Source organism: Colobus angolensis, unplaced genomic scaffold (genome assembly GCF_000951035.1).
Source record: "Colobus angolensis palliatus isolate OR3802 unplaced genomic scaffold, Cang.pa_1.0 Scaffold112, whole genome shotgun sequence".
Lineage (NCBI taxonomy): Eukaryota > Metazoa > Chordata > Mammalia > Primates > Cercopithecidae > Colobus > Colobus angolensis.
Genome location: NW_012112253.1, coordinates 1,483,159 through 1,502,194, shown reverse-complemented (window position 1 = coordinate 1,502,194; position 19,036 = coordinate 1,483,159). Strand labels below are relative to the sequence as shown.

Here is a 19,036-nt window from a genome sequence, read left to right as displayed (position 1 = left end):
AAAAAAAAAAAAAAAAAAATTCCTAAATTGGAAATTTTTTCTTTCATTCTTGAAATAAGTTCCATTTGATCATGAGTATTTTTTTTAACAGATCTGCATTCAACTGTTGATATCTTCTGTGTGGTTTTACATCTTTATTTATAAAATGGATAGAATTACAGTTTCTGTGTTTTGTGATGTTTCTCGCGAGCTTGTTTATCAGAGCTATGCCAGTCTCCCAGGATGAGTTAGGAAATTTTCTTCTACCGTGCTCTGAAACGGTTAATATATTGTGGATAGTGCCTGATTTCTGAAGTGTTGGTAGAGCTGATTAACTAGTCTGGATGTGGTGACTTTCAAAAGCACTAAACCTATTTACGTTTTCTGTTTCTTCTTGAGGAAGTTTTTGTAATTAAATCTTCCTAGAAAATCATCAATTTTTCAAGATTTTCAAATATATAATGTAAATTTAATATCATTCTCATAATTTAAAAATATATCTCCATTTTTATAGTTATAATTGTTTCTAATCTTATTTGTGACATCTCCTCTTTTTTCCCTTGGTTGATGAAAAATTTCTATTTTTAATAAAATAGGTTTCTTCACCTCAGTGTCATACAATATACCCATGTAATAAATTTTCACATATACCCCCTGAATCTAAAGTAAAAGTTAAAATTATAAAAAATAGTATAAGTAAAAATAAAAAAACAGGCTTTTGCAGAGAACTAGGTTTTTTTAAAAAAAAAAAAATCGAATTCCTTTATTTTCTACCTCAAAAATGACTGCTTTTTCTTATTTATTAATTCCTTCAGCTTTTAAATTTGTTGTTCTCTTCTAACTCCTTGAATGGAATGTGTATTTAGTTCTTTATTTTCAGGATTTGATGTGTTCTAATAAATAAAAATTCATATGATCTCCTTTCATCACCTATTACTAGTTTAATTATATAGTGCTTTTATTGCTATATATTTCCAAATAATTGTACGTTTCAGCTTAGATTTTTCTCTTTAACCCAGGAGTTATTTAGAAGAGATTTATAAAATTTTTCAACTGCATAGATTTCTGATGCTCCTTTTGTTGTTAATTTTTAACTTTATTACACTGGGATCAGAGAATGTTCTGTATAATTTCTGTCTTTTGGATTTATGGAGAATATCTTTGTGTCCTGATATGTGTTCAGTTTTTGTAAATATGCCAGTGGATGTTTGCATTAGTCTGTTTTCACACTGCTGATAAAGGCATACCCAAGACTGGGAACAAAAAGAGGTTTAATTGGACTTACAGTTCCACATGACTGGTGAGGCCTCAGAATCATGGCGGGAGGTGAAAGCCACTTCTTAACATGGTGGCGGCAAGAGAAAAACAAGGAAGAAGCAAAAGCAGAAACCCCTGATAAACCCATCAGATCTCATAAGACTTACTCACTATCACGAGAATAGCACGGGATATATAGTAGCTTTTCCAGGCACATGGTACAAGCTGCTAGTGGATCTACCATTCTGGGGTCTGGAGGATGGTGGCCCTCTTCTCACAGCTCCACTAGGCAGTACCTCAGTAGGGACTCTTTGTGGGGGTTCTGACCCCACAGTTCCCTTCTGCACTGCCCTAGCAGAAGTTCTTCATGAGGGCCTCACCCCTGCAGCAAACTTGCCTGGGCATCCAGGTGTTTCCCTACAGCTTCTGAAATCTAGGTGGAGGTTCTCAAACCTCAGTTATTGACTTCTGTGCACCTGCAGGCTCAACACACATGTGGAAGTTGCCAAAGCTTGGGGCTCCCACCTTCTGAAGCCACAGCCCGAGCTGTACATTGGCTCCTTTCAGCCACGACTGGCGTGGCTGGGACACAGCGCACCAAGTCTGCATATAGTACAGGGACCCTGGGCCTGGCCCATGAAACTACTTTTTCCTCCTGGGCCTCTGGGCCTCTGATGGGAGGGGCTGCTGTGAAGGTCTCTGACATGGCCTGGAGACATTTTCCCGTGGTCTTGGGGATTAATGTTAGGTTTCTTGTTACTTATGCAGATTTCTGCAGCTGGCTTGAGTTTCTCCTCAAAAAATGGGTTTTTCTTTTCTACTGCGTCGTCAGGCTGCAAATTTTCTGAACTTTTATGCTCTGCTTCCCTTTTAAAACAGAATGCTTTTAACAGCACCCAAGTCACCTTTTAAATGCTTTGCTACTTAGAAATTTCTTCTGCCAGATACTCTAAGTCATCTTTCTCAAGTTCAAAGTTCCACAGATCTCTGGGGCAGGGGCAAAATGCTGCCAGTCTCTTTGCTAAAACATAACAAGAGTCACCTTTGCTCCAGTTCCCAACGAGTTCCTCATCTCCATCTGAGACCACCTGACCATGGACCTTATTGTTCATATCACTATCAGCATTTTTGTCAAAGCCATTCAACAGATCTCTAGGAGGTTCCAAACTTTCCCACATTTTCCTGTCTTCTTCTGAGCCCTCCAAACTGTTTCAGCCTCTGCCTGTTACCCAGTTCCAAAGTTGCTTCCACATTTTTGGGTATCTTTTCAGCAACGCCCCACTCTATGGGTACCAATTTACTGTATTAGTCCATTTGCATGCTGCTGATAAAGACATTCCCAAGACTAGGAAGAAAAAGACATTTAATTGGACTTACAGTTCCACATGGCTGGGGAGGCCTCAGAATCATGGTGGCAGGCGAAAGACACTTCTTATATGGTGGTGGCAAGAGAAAAATAAGGAGGAAGCAAAAGCAGAAACCCCTGAAAAACCCATCAGAATCTTGAGACTTATTCACTATCACGAAAATAGCACAGGACAGACTGGCCCCCATGATTCAATTACCTCCCCCTGAGTCCCTCCCACAGCCTGTGGGAATTCTGGGAGATTTAATTTTAGTTGAGATTTGGGTGGGGACACAGCCGAACTATATCAGTGTTTGAAGAGTATTTTTATTCTATGCTCATTGAGTAAAAAAATCTGTATCAGATTAGGGATTGCAACTGGTAGCCCATAAGCTGCCTTTGGCCTGCAGACATGTTTTGTTTGACTCACACAAGTATATTTTTGAAAACTTGAGCAAACATTTACAAATCACAGTATTTTATGTAAAAATATGGATTTGGGGCTTTCTGTGAAAGCTTAGCAGCTTTGGCTATGCTGAGCCCTCATTCCTTAATGGCAACAGTTGGCTGCGATTGCTCCTAACTCAAAAGGAAGTCCACCCATCCCCAGGTGGCCTTCACAGACCTGGCTGCTTTAGCCATTTACCCTGCCTGCCTGATACCTTTTGGCATCAGCCTCTGTCACCTGTGTGTTCTATCAAGTTCATTCAAAAGTTCTGGAGTCTTTCTTTTTGTCTACCTGATCTATTTCTGAGAAGGGATGCTGGTTTCCGTGATGATTATGGATGTGTCAGTTTCTTTCCATTTTTGCTGTACACATTTTATAGCTATATTACAAGGTACATTACAAGGTATAATGAATCTTCATCACTATAAAATCCTCTCTGTCTCGTTTTTGCCTTTAATTGTACCTTGGCTGATGTAACACCTGTACTTTGATTGATAAAAGTAGCACACTTGCTAAATTATGTTATCCTTTTTCTCATATATTCTTTATTTCTAATGTTGGTTTTATAAGCAGCATGTATCTGGATTTATATTTTTAACACAATTGAAGAGTCTCTTTAAAGAAGGACTTTGTTATATTCATACATGTGCTAATTTCATATATCTTTGGATTTATTTCTATTATTGTATTTTGTTTTTATCTATTTATCCATCCATCCATCCATCCGTCTACCAATCCATCTTTACCTTTCTTTTGCCGGTTAGAAGTAGTTTCTTCTCTTTTCTTTCATTCTAATGGGTTGAAATGTTTACATTCTAAATCTGTTATTCTGTTACTCTTTAAGCATAGTTATTGGAATTTATATTTCTCCTCAGTGTTTAGCACTAATCAATACTTAACTCTTTCACCTGAGCAACATAAGAAACTTACCATAGCTCCATTCCTCTGCCATCTTCTCTCTGTCATCACCTCCTTGAATTGGGATCATTCAAAAATTTAACTCCATATTATTTATAACAACTTTACATTATGCATCAACAATTATGTGATCTTAAGTATAAAATCTAACTAATTTCTTTGGTCACCATCGTTTCTTTTTTCTTACATCTTTTTGTTATGTGAATTTTTTATTTTACTAGATTTTCTCATCTATTAAATTATTCATTCTCTTAAAAGATATTTTGAGTGCTTGCTATATGTATGAATGGTTATATAGATAGTACATTTTCTGAGTCCTTGAAGTCTAAAAATGTCATTATTTTCTCCCTACAAATTTGGCTAGGTTTTGACTTTAAGTTCAAAATAATTTTCACTCATAATTTTAAAAATCTTACCCCATGGTCTCTGGAATTCAGTGTTGCTGATAAGGGGTGTCTGTTTGTCTCAGGTAAATTTTTTTGCTGTGAAGTCTACTTTATCTGATATTAATATAGCTACTCCTACCTTCCTTTGATTAATGGTTGTATGGTATATATTTTTCCATCTTTTTGCTTTCAACCTGCCTATATTGTTATATTTGAATTGAGTCTCCTGTAGATAGCATATATTTGGGCCATGTTTTTATTTATTTATTTTTCTTTTATAAAAATTTTATTAGAGAGTACAATATAGTAGAAATTGCCTCTTGTTTTTCTTTTGTTGATAAACAGTATTTTACATATTTGTGAGGTACATGTGAATGTTTTCTACAGGCATAGAATGTAGAATGATCAAGATGTTTGGGGTATCCGTCATCTTGGGTATTTATCATGTCAATGTGTTGGTAACATTTCAAGTCCTCTCTTCTACATTGAAATATGTAATATATTGTTGCTAACTATAGCCCCCCAGTCTGCTGTCAAACGTTAGCAATGTTTTTAGATTTACTTGCCAATCTCTTTTAATTACTGTATTTAGATAGTTAATATTTAATGTAATTATTGATACATTAGGGGTTAAGTCTGCCATTTTAACTTCTCTATTCTTTTTGCTCTGTATTTAGTTTCTCTATTTTTTTTCCCACCTTCCTGTGGGTTACTTGAACATTTTTTAGAATTTCACTTGGTGTATAATGTTTCTGAGTATATCTTCCTGTATAGCTTTTTTAGTGGCTTCCCTTGGTATTATACACACGTAACTTATCACAATCAATTTTATGGATGTTGTCACTTTACCAGCGTGAGTGAGGTATAGAAGCCTTACCTTCCTTTATATTCCATTATTCTCTCCCATTTATGTTTGTAATATACATACATCTCAAACATACATTAATTTAGAACCACATCAGACAGTGTTGTAATTTTTGCTTCAACCATCAAATGTAATTTAGAAAACTTGAAAGTAAACTTGGTGAATCCGTAGGGTTATATCTCTTGCCAAATTTCGAGAGCATTTAGCCATTATTTCTTTGAGAACTTTTCCAGCCCCCACTTCTTTTTCCTCTCCTTTTATTTTATTTATTTATTTATTTTTGAGATGGGTCTCGTTCTGTTGCTCAGGCTGGAGTGCAGAGGGGCGATCATAGCGAACTGTAACCTTGAACTCCTGGGCACAGGCAATCCTCCTGCCTTGGCCTCCCAAAGTGCTGGGATTACAGGTGTGAGCCACCATGCCTGGCCGTTTTTCCTCTCCTCTTGTCCACTCTAGTGACATGAAGTTTGGATCTTTGTTATAGTCTCGCAAGTCCCTAATACTCTGTTCATATTTAAAAAATTTTTTTCTTTATGTTGTTCAGATTGGGTAATTCTATGTGTATATTTTTTAATTTCTAGTTCACTCTTTCTTCTGTCCTGTGGGTTCTGTTATTGAGCCCATCCACTGAACTTTTTGATTATTGTATTTTCAGTTCTAATAATTCTACTTGGTTCCTCTTTATATCTTCTGTTTCTTTGCTGAAACTTTCGGTTTCTTTATTGAGACTTTCTATTTTTTCATTTGTTTTAGGCATATTTGTAATTGCTCACCTAGGTGTTTTTATCATGGCCTCTTTAAAATCTTTATTAATATACAACTAATATATCCTTAAAAATTAAAAATAATTTTAAAAGGTAAACCTAAAAAAAGGAAGAAAATGAATAAAATGTTTGTCAGATGGTTCCAGCATCCCTGTTTCCTCCATGTTGGCATCGGTGATTGTCTTTCTTTATGCATTTGAGATCTTCCTAGTTGTTCTTGGAATGACATGTGATATTCCTTTGAAACCTGTACATTTTCTCATTATGTTATGAGGCTATACCAGATTTCAGCCTTCTGTTTCAGCTGGCTCTCTCTGGTACTGTTGCTGCAGAGGACAAGGGGTACCATTTCATTATTGCCAGATGTAGGTATGTCCAGGGCCCCCATTCACCCTCCACTGATACCCAAGGGTGGGAAGGCTCCTCATCAGTGCTGAGTAGGGGCAGGGGTTCCTACTCCCTGTGTGCCTCCCATGACCCCACAGTGCAGGTCCCCTCATTACCATGAGCAACAGTGAGGCTTCTGACTCTCCACCAGGCATCCTGACACAACTCCAGGAGAGGGAGCGGACACTTTGTTACTGCTGGGTGTGGTTGGAAGACCAGGCTCATGGCATGGTATCTGCTGGCACCACGCAAGTGGGCCCCTTTTGAGGTTGCTGGGGGTAAAAGCCCTGCTTCCTACCTACTGTTTCCTGACATGCCCCAGCAGCAGGGTTGGACGCCTCGTTTCATCCTCACGTGGGTGGAGGTCTAGGCTCACCACTCAGGCTGTGCTACCGTAGGTGGCGGTGGTGCCACGGTTCCTTAATTTGGCCTACTTATTGTGTGTGGCTTTTTCCATTTGTTCTGTTAGCCCTGTCTCCTCGGGTCCCTCTGGTTTGGTTCATATTGCTTTTTAACTGGGTGCCCCTCTTTCTTGGGATTGGTTTTCCTCAAACATGGGCTACTTCCTGGTTGTCCACCCCTGCATGCGCTCACAGACCCCCATGTGGCTGTGGGTGGTTGTCTGGTCTGACGGCAGGGGTCTTTCTGTGATATGGAGTGGAGGGACCTGTTCCTGGATAGCATTTCTGAGAGGGTGCTAGAAAGACTCCCCGCTCCCAGGGCATCATCCTGGTGCTCTGGCCTCGGGACCCTGTCTCACTGCATCAGCCTCAAGATGAGTCTGCTGCTGTCCCCACTCAGCCTGGAGGCTGAGGCAGCTGACCTGCCACCCTGGCTCCTTACTCCGAGGCCTGTTTGGGGCCCCTCCTGTCCTTGCACACCTGGCCTGGCACCTTCCTCAGCTCTGGAATCATTCCCCACTCAGATGTCTTCCTGCCAGGACACCGCCTCCTGCTGCCACCTGATGTCCTCCACTTCCGGTCTTTCCTCAGTGCCTCAAGGCAGCTTGTCTCTGCTGATCTCGTTTCCCGAGGCTGGTTCAGATTTGTTCGTTTTAAGTTTTATTCCTAGGGATCCAGGCCCTGGGGAGAGGTAGGCTGCGTGCTCAGTCTTCCTCCTGGGTTGGGTGTCCCGAGTCTTTTCACTGTGATGCAGATGGTGACACCTCTTGCTGATTGCTATTGGTTGCCAAGCACTTGTAGTCATCTTTGCATCCAGTTCTTAGTGGGCGTCTGTGCGTTGGATGTTATCTTGGCCGTTTCCCACAAGGGGAGACTAACAGAGAGATGAATTGCCACGTCCGGGTTCACTCAGCTGCCAAGAGGCAGAGCAGAGGCTTGAGCTCAGGCCTGTTGCCCTGAAGCCTGGATTCCACCTTTGCAATCGTATTCCTCTGATGCTAGGACATAACGGTGACCAGATGAGAACAGCTGCCACCAAGCCCAGTGGCCAGAAACAGAAGCAGAAGGGGAAGCCTCCACAGTGTATAACTGTATTCTTCTTGACTGAATTCTGATTTCTTTCAAGCATATCTTGGCCTCGCCTCTTCCTCCTGGCCTAAAAAATTATGATAATGGGAGCAGCACAGGAGGGAGCAAGAGAGGGCAGCAGGCATTTCCTAGCCCCTCTTCTCATTCATCCTTTCTTTGCTCTCTTGCTCCGTTCACCTTTTTGTCTTTTTAATTTTGGCCTAGCACATAGTTCTCCTTCTCTCTCTCTAATGCTCCTTCCCTCCCAGCCCATCTGCTTCAGGGTGGCATTGGTGGTGGGGGGCTCTGAGACTTGGCTGCCTTCACTGCCATCAGGTCACCTACAAGGTGAGTGCAGGCTGAGCTGCATGGCAAGCCCTTCCTGCTGGGGCCTGCAAAATTGTAAAGGCCCTGGCCAAACATAGTGGCTCACACTTAAAATCCCTGCACTTTGGGAGGCCAAGGCAGGGGGATCACTTGAGGCCAGGAGTTTGAAACGAACCTCAACAATATAGTGAGATCCTGTGTCTACAAAAAATTTAAAAATAAGCCAGGCATGGTGGCTCATGCCTGTAATCCTAGCCACTCAGGAGGCTGAGGCAGGGAGGTCTCTTAAGCCTAGATGTTTGAAGCTGCACTGAGCCATGATTGTGGCACTGCACTCCAGCTTGAGCAACAGAGCAAGACTCTAACTTAAAAAAAAACAGTGTGAAGGTCCCTCCTAGATGCAGGCTGAGGATGTGAGCCCATCCACTGTACCAGGTCTTCCTGGCTTCGTGCCCCATGCAGCATCCTCGGAAAAGCTTGCTGGGGAGCCAGGTGTGCTGGCTTAGCCAGAGTGGAACCTGCTGTCTCAGGGAAGTTTGCAATATACAGGGCAGGTGAGTGGGGCCCTCACTCCTTTAACTTTACCAGGCTTCTACCCTTTAGCAAGTTCCTCACATGTGCTGATACTTAACAAGATTCAGACACTTGCCTAAGGCAGGAGGGGTGTCATGAGGGACACTGCATTATGGTATAGTTTCCCTGCATTTTTTTTTTTTTTTAAAAAACAGAGTCTCGCTCTGTCGCTCAGGCTGGAGTGTAGTGGCACGATTTCAGCTCACTGCAAGCTCCCCCTCCCGGGTTCACGCCGTTCTCCTGCCTCAGCTTCCCGAGTAGCTGGGACTACAGGCGCCTCCCACCACACCTGGCTAATTTTTTGCATTTTTAGTAGAGACAGTGTTTCACTGTGTTAGCCAGGATGGTCTTGATCTCCTGACCTTATGATCCGCCCGCCTCAGCCTCCCAAAGTGCTGGGATTATAGGCGTGAGCCACTGTGCCCAGCCTTCCTGCTTTTGACAAGCATCGCCAGCCCACAGGGCAGGATCCCTGAGGTGGGTCTGGAGTAGGCTGCATTTGGGGCCTGCAGCAAGGGAGCAGGGCAGCTGGAGACCGCAGGGAGCCCTCCCACCTGATAAACAGAAAAGCTCCCCAGCTCAGGTCCCCGGACATAGGCGCATCTTTTCAGAGCGTGTTTACCCTGTTTCTGGGAAGGAAAAGTAAACAGCAGCGACTAGATTCCTGTTGGCGTTTTTGCTCCATATTTTGATTGGGGAACTGAATCCTGTTTTTCCTTTCATAAACACAAAAATGTTAAGTACATAACAGCTAAATTAATCCATGCCCATAAATTGGTTAATTATGTTAATTCTGAGTCACAGAATTCAGTCTCATTAGTGTTTCCATTAAGCAGTTTAGGCTTGTGAGCATTTTAAGAGAACAGTTTAAGCTGTAGATTAATCTTCAAAGGTTCCCAGTGCATTTTCAACTGCAAGAGGATTTAAAATGCACTGGGGGGTTTGGGGGGATTTGGTGAATGTTAGGAGCCGGTGCTGTCAGGGAGCGGGGGTTACCCACTTCCTCGTCCCTCACCTCCCCCCAACACATCCTTATCCAAGGCCCCTGCCTTCTAGATCTGAGCATCCCCAGGCTAAGCAGGAGCCATAGGAAGGAGGAGATGGGCAAGAACTGGCATAGCCCCTTCTGTCCTGTGTCCCCCTGGTGGCCGTGCCCTCCCCAGGCTGCCCTCCTGCAGACACGCGCAGAGGATGGGTGAGGCTGGCTCTCGAATGCTGTGGGCTGCACAGATCTGGGTTCCCGAGATGGCTGCTGAGAGGCTTTCTTCCTGGGTGTACATAAGAAAGAAGCAAAGAGACAGGAAGAGAGCATGCTAAGTCTTAGAAACAAGCTCCAGGGTGGCCTTTGTTCATGGCGGCGTGAACGTCTCCTTTTCACTGTCCATGTCTCCTTCAGAGGTCCATTCAGGACATGGGTTTGCTTTCTTTGCACGTGTGCCTCCTCTGGGGTTCCTTGCCATCCTCATGTGCGGTGCAGATGTACAGGTGCTCTGTCTGGCTCAGAAGCCTACTGTCCTGTCCTGCGTCCCAAGCTGCCAGCTCTCACTGGCTTCCTGTGAGTGTCTGGGCCATGCACTTCTGTTCTCCAGCCCTTGTTCCCTAGTAGGAAGACCATGAAAGGGTCAGCCTAGATGTCAAATCTCTAGACCATGGCTAAGGCTTTTCCAGTTTTATATTGTTCTTTGAAGAATCAACAGGACCCAATTATCAAAGAGAGATCTGTTTAAATATATACAATCGTTTTCCTTATTATTTAGGTTTGGCAAGGCCAGCTGATGAGGAGACCACTGCCATGCATTGAAAAGGTGGTTTGTTACAGTTCCCAAGAGGATGTGTCCCAGTACTGCATGCAGGGCCACACAGGGAAGCACTGGGGTCCGTCAGGAGGCAGGAGAGAGGGGAAAACACAGGCCAAAGGCCTTATGATGGTTTCTATGGGAAGGTGTGGGTGAGGCAAAGAAGGCAAGTTCAGAATCAGCTAGTTTGAATAATTTCAGCAGACTCAGGGGAATGGGAGCTGTCCCTAGCTGCCTGACGCCTGCCTGACACACTTGGGTGGTTAGGTTAGGGGAGTAGTGGTTTGGTGTGTGAGAGCCCATGATGGAGGGGGCTGGGGTGCAGACTCTGGATTAATTGGCTTGCATGTGAAAAGCACACTCCTGATGGGTAGTTTACTATCCCAAGACACTGAGTAGCCCCTGAAGGAACAGTCTCTCCAGGGTCAGTGAGCCCCAGATGTCAAAGCATCAGATACTGAAAATACAAGAGGAAGGGAAATAGATGGAGCCAGAAGAGAAGATGGGTAATACCGAAGTTATCCCAGATGCAGTACCAGGGCCAGGGCCTCAACTTAGCTTTTCATTAATCTTCTCAACTGCCTTGGCAGGTAAATGTTATAGAAAACATGATTTAAAGAGGCTGAGACTATGGCTCAAGGTCATGTAGAGCCGAGATTACACCCCAGGACTCTCTGACCCCAGCTCTCTTCCCCCTACCATGAGCTGCTCTGTGTCTTGCCAGGGGCCATACCCTTGCCAGACCACACTGGTCGTGGCCCTTCTCTTGGAGGTTGCTGGCTGAGAGAGCTGGGCACCTGTGTCCATGACACAGCTATGGAGATGGGATGCCAGACACATGGACCACAGACTGGGGAAGCCAGTCTTAGTTATCACAGGACCCGACCTGAGACAGACCACATTCCTGGATCCAGGGCTGCGTGCAGGACATGCCCATAAGGGGCACCACTGGCTATAGCTACGTTTCCACTCCAGAAGGAGGTGGAGTGGCTCCATCAGGGCATCAGGAACAGAACAGGAAGCAGGAAGAGATTTGGCCTGGTGATTCCCCACGGGTCCCCACACATTTGATGTCACAATGGTGAACGTAGATCTGCCTTGACAACTCGGCAGACCACAGGTCCCTGGAGTTCCTAGAACAAGGCTGTCCTGTGGGGGCATAGTTAGCAATTTGAGAGTCATGTCTATTGTCTTAGGTGATAATGAGGGTTGACAGAAACCTTTTAGGATTGTAGCATTTCTGAATAACTGTTGAAACCTTACTTGGCCCAGAATGGCTGCTCATAGAACAGAATGTGCTATAGTTTTACTGAAAAAAACAAAACAAAAACAAAACATAATTCTCTGTGGACTTACTAAAATAAACCCAGGGCTAATGAGCAAAATGTGTTGGGGAGGCCTATTTGTCACACTCAGGAAGCGACAGTCTAATTTTATTTGCTGCTGTTCATTGCTTCTGCATTGCCATTCATTTGCTGAAGGCAAAATACATTACTTCTCAATAAACAAAAGTGGGCCTGGCATGTCCTGCTCCCTGCCTTACTCCAGCTGTTAACCACCCGGGCAGGAGGGCTGACTTGTATTGATGTGCATGTGTGCGTGCGTGTGTGGGCGTGTGGGTGTGTTCTTCCCATTGCTCTTAATGCTGAGCTTCCTAGAAAGTTTTCAGGGGAAAGGCTGTGTCTCGTGCTGACTGGGGCCAGCTGCATGTTGATAGGTTCACCTTGCCTTATACAAGCCTGCTATTTGGAAAGTCGAGACATACATTAGAAGCAGGAGGCTGGGGATGGTGGTTCATACCTGTAATCCCAGCACTTTGGGAGGCCGAGATGGGTGGATCACTTGAGGTCAGGAGTTTGAGACCAGCCTGGCCAACATGGCGAAGCCCCATCTCTACTGAAAATAGAAAAATTAGCCGGGCGTGGTGGCATGCACCTGTAATCCCAGCTACTCCAGTGGCTGAGGCAGGAGAATCACTTGAACCTGGGAGGCAAGGTTGCAGTGAGCTGAGATCACGCCACTGCTCTCCAGCCTGGATGACAGAGGGAGACTGTCTTGGAAAAAAAAAAAAAAAATTGGAAGCAGGGGAAAGGGAGGAAAGACAGGTCACTATGAAAAAAAGTGGCTTTTTTAAAGTTTTGTTTGTTTGTTTGTTTTTAACTTAATTAAGTGACTTATAAAATCATTCATTTCAGCAAGTTCTCCCAGGGCATTTAAAGTATTATTGGGTTTAGGAGATTTTATAGGAATGCATGTATTATTTAAAGCAAGGCAAACTGGTGTGATTCTTTCCTGGATGGAGCTGCTGTGGGCAGCTGGAATTGTCAGTGTGGGGATTGGTTCCCATAGCTCCCCGAGTTCTTCCCTCAAACACAAAGGCACCAGGTTCTCCAAAGCAACCATCTTCCTTCTACTCAACACTCCTCCTGCCTCACACCCACAGACTTGTCCTTAGAGGGGACCGGGCAGGCGTGTTCGTTGTGCCACACTGTGCTCTGAACCCAGCATGCCAAAAAGCAGTCTGTTAGCAAGCTGACAATGAGGAGCTCATTGCCATCAATGCCACCAAAACGATTTGCCCAAATCAAATTTGTATCTGACATTTTACAGTAAATGGGCCTTTCTTTTTTCATTAGAGAAATCATTACTGTTTTTCTTCTCCTTGGCATTTCCAGAGAGCCATTCACATTTAAAGCTCATGTTGGAACAGCAGGCTTCTACTGAAAATATTTACCTTTTCTTTTTTGGCAACTTGTCAGTGTTGGGGAAAATAGATGCTTCATTAAAATCTAAGCGCATGATGCTTGCTTTCCCACACATCAGTCAGTCTTCTTCCAAGATGAAAAGCATGGTGAGAGGTGTTGGGAAATCATTCTGGTCATATGTTTTTATGTATTTTTGGATGTCTCCTGGCATCCCGTTCTTCTTGTTCAAAAATAGGCATTTCAACACCTATAACTTATAGAGAGAATCCTAGAATAGGATCAGTTTCACCATTAGAGCATCAGAATTGGTCTTGACCCCCTGGGTGACCAGTGAGGTCTCCTCCCCTGGAGAGTCCATGGCCGAATGTAAGGGCAAAAAGAACCCTGCTGCCATTTGTCCGGCAGTACCGAGACCAGGGCCTCAACTTAGCTTTTCATTAAGCTTCTTAATGCCCCGGTAGATAAATATTGTAGAAAACATGATTTAGAGAGGTTGAGACCATGGCCCAAGGTCATGCAGAAGCGAGATTCCACCCCAGGACTCTCTGACCCCACTTTCTTCCCCCTGCTGTGAGCTGCTCTGTATCTTGCCAGGGGCCATGCCCTTGCCAGCCTCTTGCACTGGTCCTGGCCCTGGCCCTTCTCTTGGAGGTTCCCAGCTGAGAGAGCTGGACACTTGGGCCCAGTGTCCCTGACACTGCCATGGAGATGGGATGCCAGGAACATGGACCAAAGGTTTGGGAAACACCCCACTTCATGTCCACCCGACCCCTCCTCTCTACCCAGAAAGGAGGAAGTACAATGAGCTGATGCTACAGCCCATGTGGGCTGGGCCTAGAGGTGGCTCTGCCCTGCCTATAAAAGCGGGGAAGGAACCTTACAATAGATGCCAACAAACCCAGAGAAGGTTGGCCCCTGTTATGACTCCTTTGATCTTCACAGGGAGGTGAGCTCTTGCTCTATTAAAATTAAGAACCTCTGTTTATCAAGAGATACCATAAACACAGTGAGAAGATCAAGCATACACTGGAAGAAGATTTTTATAACCTGTATTACCAACAAAGGATTAATTCTCAGTACAAACAAAATTAAATAATATATCACTTAAGCATATATACAATTGTGTTAAACTAGTAGTATTTAAAAAGCAATGGCATGTGAGGTGGGCAGATAACCTGACGTCAGGAGTTCAAGACCAGCCTGGCCAACATGGTGAAACCCTGTTTCTACTAAAAAACACAAAACTTAGCCACATGTGGTGGTGGGTACCTATAATCTCAGCTACTTGGTTGGCTGAGGCAGGGAGAATCACTTGAACCTGGGAGGCGGAGGTTGCAGTGAGCCAAAATGGCGCCACTGCCCTCCAGCCTGGGCAACAGAGTGAGACGCTGTTCAAAAAAAAAAAAAAGGCAATGGCATGAATAATCCAAAAATTCTGATAATTTTTCTCTGAGAAGCGGGGGTGACAGGGAGGACACAGGAGTAGAGGCCCCCAGTGGGTCACGTTCCTGTTCTTGCATCGGGGTGGAGGGTTCATGGGTATCCATTTTTTTATTAGGCTTTACAACTAACGTGTATGTGACATACAATCTTTTGTGCTTATCAAGTCATATGTTTTTAGAAAACAAAAAGAAAAACCAATCAGTTATTGTTACTACCTCCATTTTTACAGATGGGAAAACTGAGGCTCGGTGGGGTCAAACTAGCAGCAAACACACACGTTGAATGTGTGCCAGACCCCTTACCTGGATCATCCAATTTCATTTGTTTGACATCCCTCTATATATGATAACTGTCATCATTGCAGTATGCAGAAGACTAAGGCTTAGCGAGACGGGAGAACTTCAAAGTCACTACCTGGTCACAGTTGTTGGTGAAGGCAAGGTCTTCACCCGTGGCATGCCCTGTCTCCCTCCTGCAGGCTCCGAGGCACACTGTGGGTGACAGCTCCACACTGTGGGCCTTCCCTTGGGAGCAGGCATCAAGGCATCTAAGTCCACTTGCCCTGTGCTATCTCAGTGCCTGGACACTGGTGGCTTCCCTGGGCCGTGCTGCAGCCAGGTCGCTGAGGTAGGAAAGAGAGGAAGGCAAATAGGTGGAGCCAGAAGAGAAGATAGATAACACGGAAATTAAATTTATTCCTGCTGCTCTTTGTTAAGGCCTTCAAGCTATAAAGAGATGGCTCTTCCCATGACTTCAGCCCCATCCTCAATCACTGCCCGTGCCCACTTGGCTGACACTGCCAAGTGGCTGTAGCACTGTTGTTGAACTTCTGATGTCTCCTATGCCTCAGCCTTGCTATTGCTTTGGTATAAATTTCTCTGACATTGATTTTGAATACAATTCCAGGCTTTTGGAGCAGAAATTTCTAGTTAAGCTTGCTGTCCCACCGAAGTGTTAAGGTCAGCATGCTGAGCCCTAGAGTTGTCCTCCCTTTCCCACTACCAACTACCCTACCTGGCCACCCAAGAACTGTCTGTGGTGACTCTTGTATCCTCTGTCTTGATTCATGCCTGGGAAAGTTCAGGGTATATGTTAAGAGGAAAACCTTAGGGAAACCTGAACCTTCAAAACTGGGTAGAATGAATGGATGGAATGGAAGAATTTACTGCAGCGTAATCATCTTCAAATTCCTTTTAGGTTGGAAGTTTCTTACCCTGGCAAGTCAAGAAGTACATTTAGTTATTTGTTTATAATCCATGTGCTACTGGGTGAAAGAGTATAGGACAAGAACATTTGAATTAATTTCCATCAATTTCCGTCAATTTCCATCAAAAGAGCTTACCCATGATTATCATTTAAGTGGATGGGACAGTAGGATTCCACTCACATAAAATGTTTGTCCCTGAGCGCCCAGGGAGGGCGTTACCTCCAGGGTCTCCTTCCTGTGACTCTTCTGCATGAGTCCTGCACCACCTCTTTTAACCTCAGGGAAAAGTCACTATTTTGTTTTTTAAAGTCAATCATATTTAAAGTTTCTGCTTTTGAGTATGCACTACGTGTTGATGTAGATTCTGGGATATAGAACAAACAGGCGCAGACTAGTGTGGGTGAGGTGGGGAACCCCTACTTCAGAAGGTGAACCTCAGAAGGAAGGCTGCCTGGGCCAGCGGTGTGTGCATGGTGGCAGGGAGCTGCAGCCACTAAGCCTTGGAAGAGTCTTTAATGGCACAGGGGAATGCTCTGTATAAAGCTCAGTGGGGCAAAAAAAGGATTTGGAAAGAAAGTGTATGCTAGAGGCAAAGAAAAAGACTAGAAGAAAATAACCAGCCAGGTGCAGTGGTGTGCACCTGTGGTCCTAGCTGCTTGGGAGGCTGAGGTTGTATGATTGCTTGAGCCCAGGCGTTCGAGGCTGCAGTGAGCTATGATCTGTGTCACTGCATTCCAGCCTGGGTGACAGAATGAGACCCCATCTCTAAAACAAAAAAGAAAATAGCCAAAATATTTTTGCTGATTTCTCTATTTCCCAAAGTTTGGGCAAGAGCATATACTATTCTTACAATCAGAAGAAGTCCTCTTTTCCATTGCGTCTTAAATAGCTCTAAGATTTAGAATTTGTCTTGATGAAGGCATGGTCATCACACACACAGAGCTGGGCCCTGTGGGTGAGGGGATCCCAGGGGCCTCTAAGCGGGGAGCTGTGGGTGTCAAATGGCCATTAAGAGAGCTGACCCAGGTTTGGGTGGCAAGATTCCCTGAGCCCCAGAGAAGTCAACTTTCTGTATCTACTAGAATCCAGGAAGAGTGTGTCCATGGCCGTCATTACCCCTCTGCTTCCCCGTTTCATGCCAGGCCTTTCTCAGATGCCTTCTCTGGGGGAGGCACTGTTGTTTGGGTGACTTTCTGGCAACCAGTGATAAAGGCAGATGCCAAGTATGAGGTGAGAAGGGAGGCCCCTGGCTGGGATGGCAGGGATTGGGAGAGATTTGTGGGAGCCCCTCACCCCTCTCTTTTTGGGGTGCTCTTGAGGAAGCTGGACTCCCCACCTCTAAAGACCCCTCCAGGGAACATAGATCCCAAACCCAAATGGAGATGAGCTGGCCAGCAAAGTCCAAGACCCCAGTCCCCTCCATTAAAACCTAGAGTGCAGGCCTGTTTTCCAGGTTGAAAGCTCATCATTTGGTACATCATAAGTTGTACGTCAGAGTAGAATTATAAAGGAAAGAGAAACAGATGTGAACTTTCAATAGCTGGGAGAGTTGAAAAGGCTCTGGAGTTCCATTATAGAAATGTGCGTTTTAGCTGGGAGTGGTGGCTCACACCTGTAATCCCAGCACTTTGGGAGTTTGAGGCAGGTGGATCACTTGAGGTCATGGAACTTTTCGAGACCAGCCTGGCCAACATGGCCAAACCCTGTCTCTATTAAAAATAAAAAAGTTAGCCAGGCATGGTGGTGTGTGCCTATAGTCCCAGCTACTCGGGAGGCTGAGGCAGGAGAATCACTTGAACCCAGGAGGTGGAGGTTGCTTTGAGCCAAGATTGCACCACTGCCCTCCAGCCTGGGTGACTGAGTGAGACTCTGTCTCAAAGTAATAATTATTATTATTATAATAGTTCTTGTTTTTTAAAATAAGAAACAGAAATATGCATTTTTAGATACCAGCAGGACATCATAGCACTGAGGGAAACTAAACTCTCTCTTTGGGAAGTAGCTTGGTTTCTTTTGTTGCCCTGGCCTGAGTTGTCATTTTAATTCTTTGACATCAGCCAGCATGGAGAAGAGGAGCCAGTTTTGCAAAATGACAGGGAACAGCCCCTGCTGGGGAGGGACTCTGTGATGCAGTGTCCTTGTCTGAGTTTCCTGGGCCCGGTTTCCCATCGCTGTGTGCCCAGAGCGCTGGGTGCCGACATTGAGCCTCCTCTGTGCTTTCAGGCATCCGCATGCTGGATGGCGACGTCACAGATGTGGTCGAGGCAAAGTCGCTGGGCATCAGACCCAACTACATCGACATTTACAGTGCCAGCTGGGGGCCGGACGACGATGGGAAGACGGTGGACGGGCCCGGCCGACTGGCTAAGCAGGCTTTCGAGTATGGCATTAAAAAGGTGTGAGTAACCCAGGGCTACAAGGGAGCACTCTGGGACGAGGGTGACAGTAAACATTTTTAACAATTAAATATCAGAGTGACACTGGCCATAGCCCTGAAACAAGACTGGGAAGACTCTGCTGTGCCGGGTGCCAGGGCCAGTGTGGAGGAGTCACTTGGGGAGTCTGAGAAGTGGCTCTTTACCAACGAGAGCAGAAGTGTTTTTGCCTTGTTCCAGAACAGCTGTTCCAGTGACAACCAGGTGGTCACTGCCAGCACAACCCTCTCTGCCTTGGAGTTTGCCTATCCCTGGCTGAAGGGGGGTACACAGGTGGGTGACAGGGGTCCAAGGCAGCTCCCCTGGCCTGTTTCTTGGACTATGCAGAGGCCTTGGCCCACCTGCCCTTAGAAATACCCAGCCGTGGAACTTTCTACATTCATCGTGGGGTATGTACTCACCCAGGCCCCACTGCAGCAGGAAGCAGTGGTCAGGGTGTCCCCTACCAGCACACAGCCCAGCCCAATTCGAACTTCTCCAGGAGAACCTCACAAGGGGCTAGGCAGAGCAAGGATGCTTCTCTGCTGATGGGCCAAGGGGAGGCTGGCAGGCTCCTGCGAGGCCACCCGCCAGCCACTCTGTGGTCTTTGGTTCCGGATCCTTGTGTCAGGAAGGCTGAGGAAGGGGGAGGGGGTGGCTGCAAATGAGCCAGTTCTTACAAGCAGGGTGGCAGATTTCTGGGTGAGGACAGCTTCTTGGAGCAGGCAGACAGAGCTGTGGTCAGCTTCCAGG

General features: G+C 45.2%; 1 protein-coding gene across 1 annotated transcript in view; it reads left to right on the top strand.

Moving 5' to 3' along the window:
- The window catches only part of PCSK6 (proprotein convertase subtilisin/kexin type 6), a 149,335-nt gene that overhangs the window by 32,774 nt on the left and 97,525 nt on the right, over positions 1-19,036 (top strand). Inside the window, exon 9 of the mRNA XM_011958127.1 lies at positions 18,093-18,265. Coding sequence (XP_011813517.1) covers positions 18,093-18,265 — 173 coding nt within the window. The remainder of the gene's footprint in view (positions 1-18,092; positions 18,266-19,036) is intronic.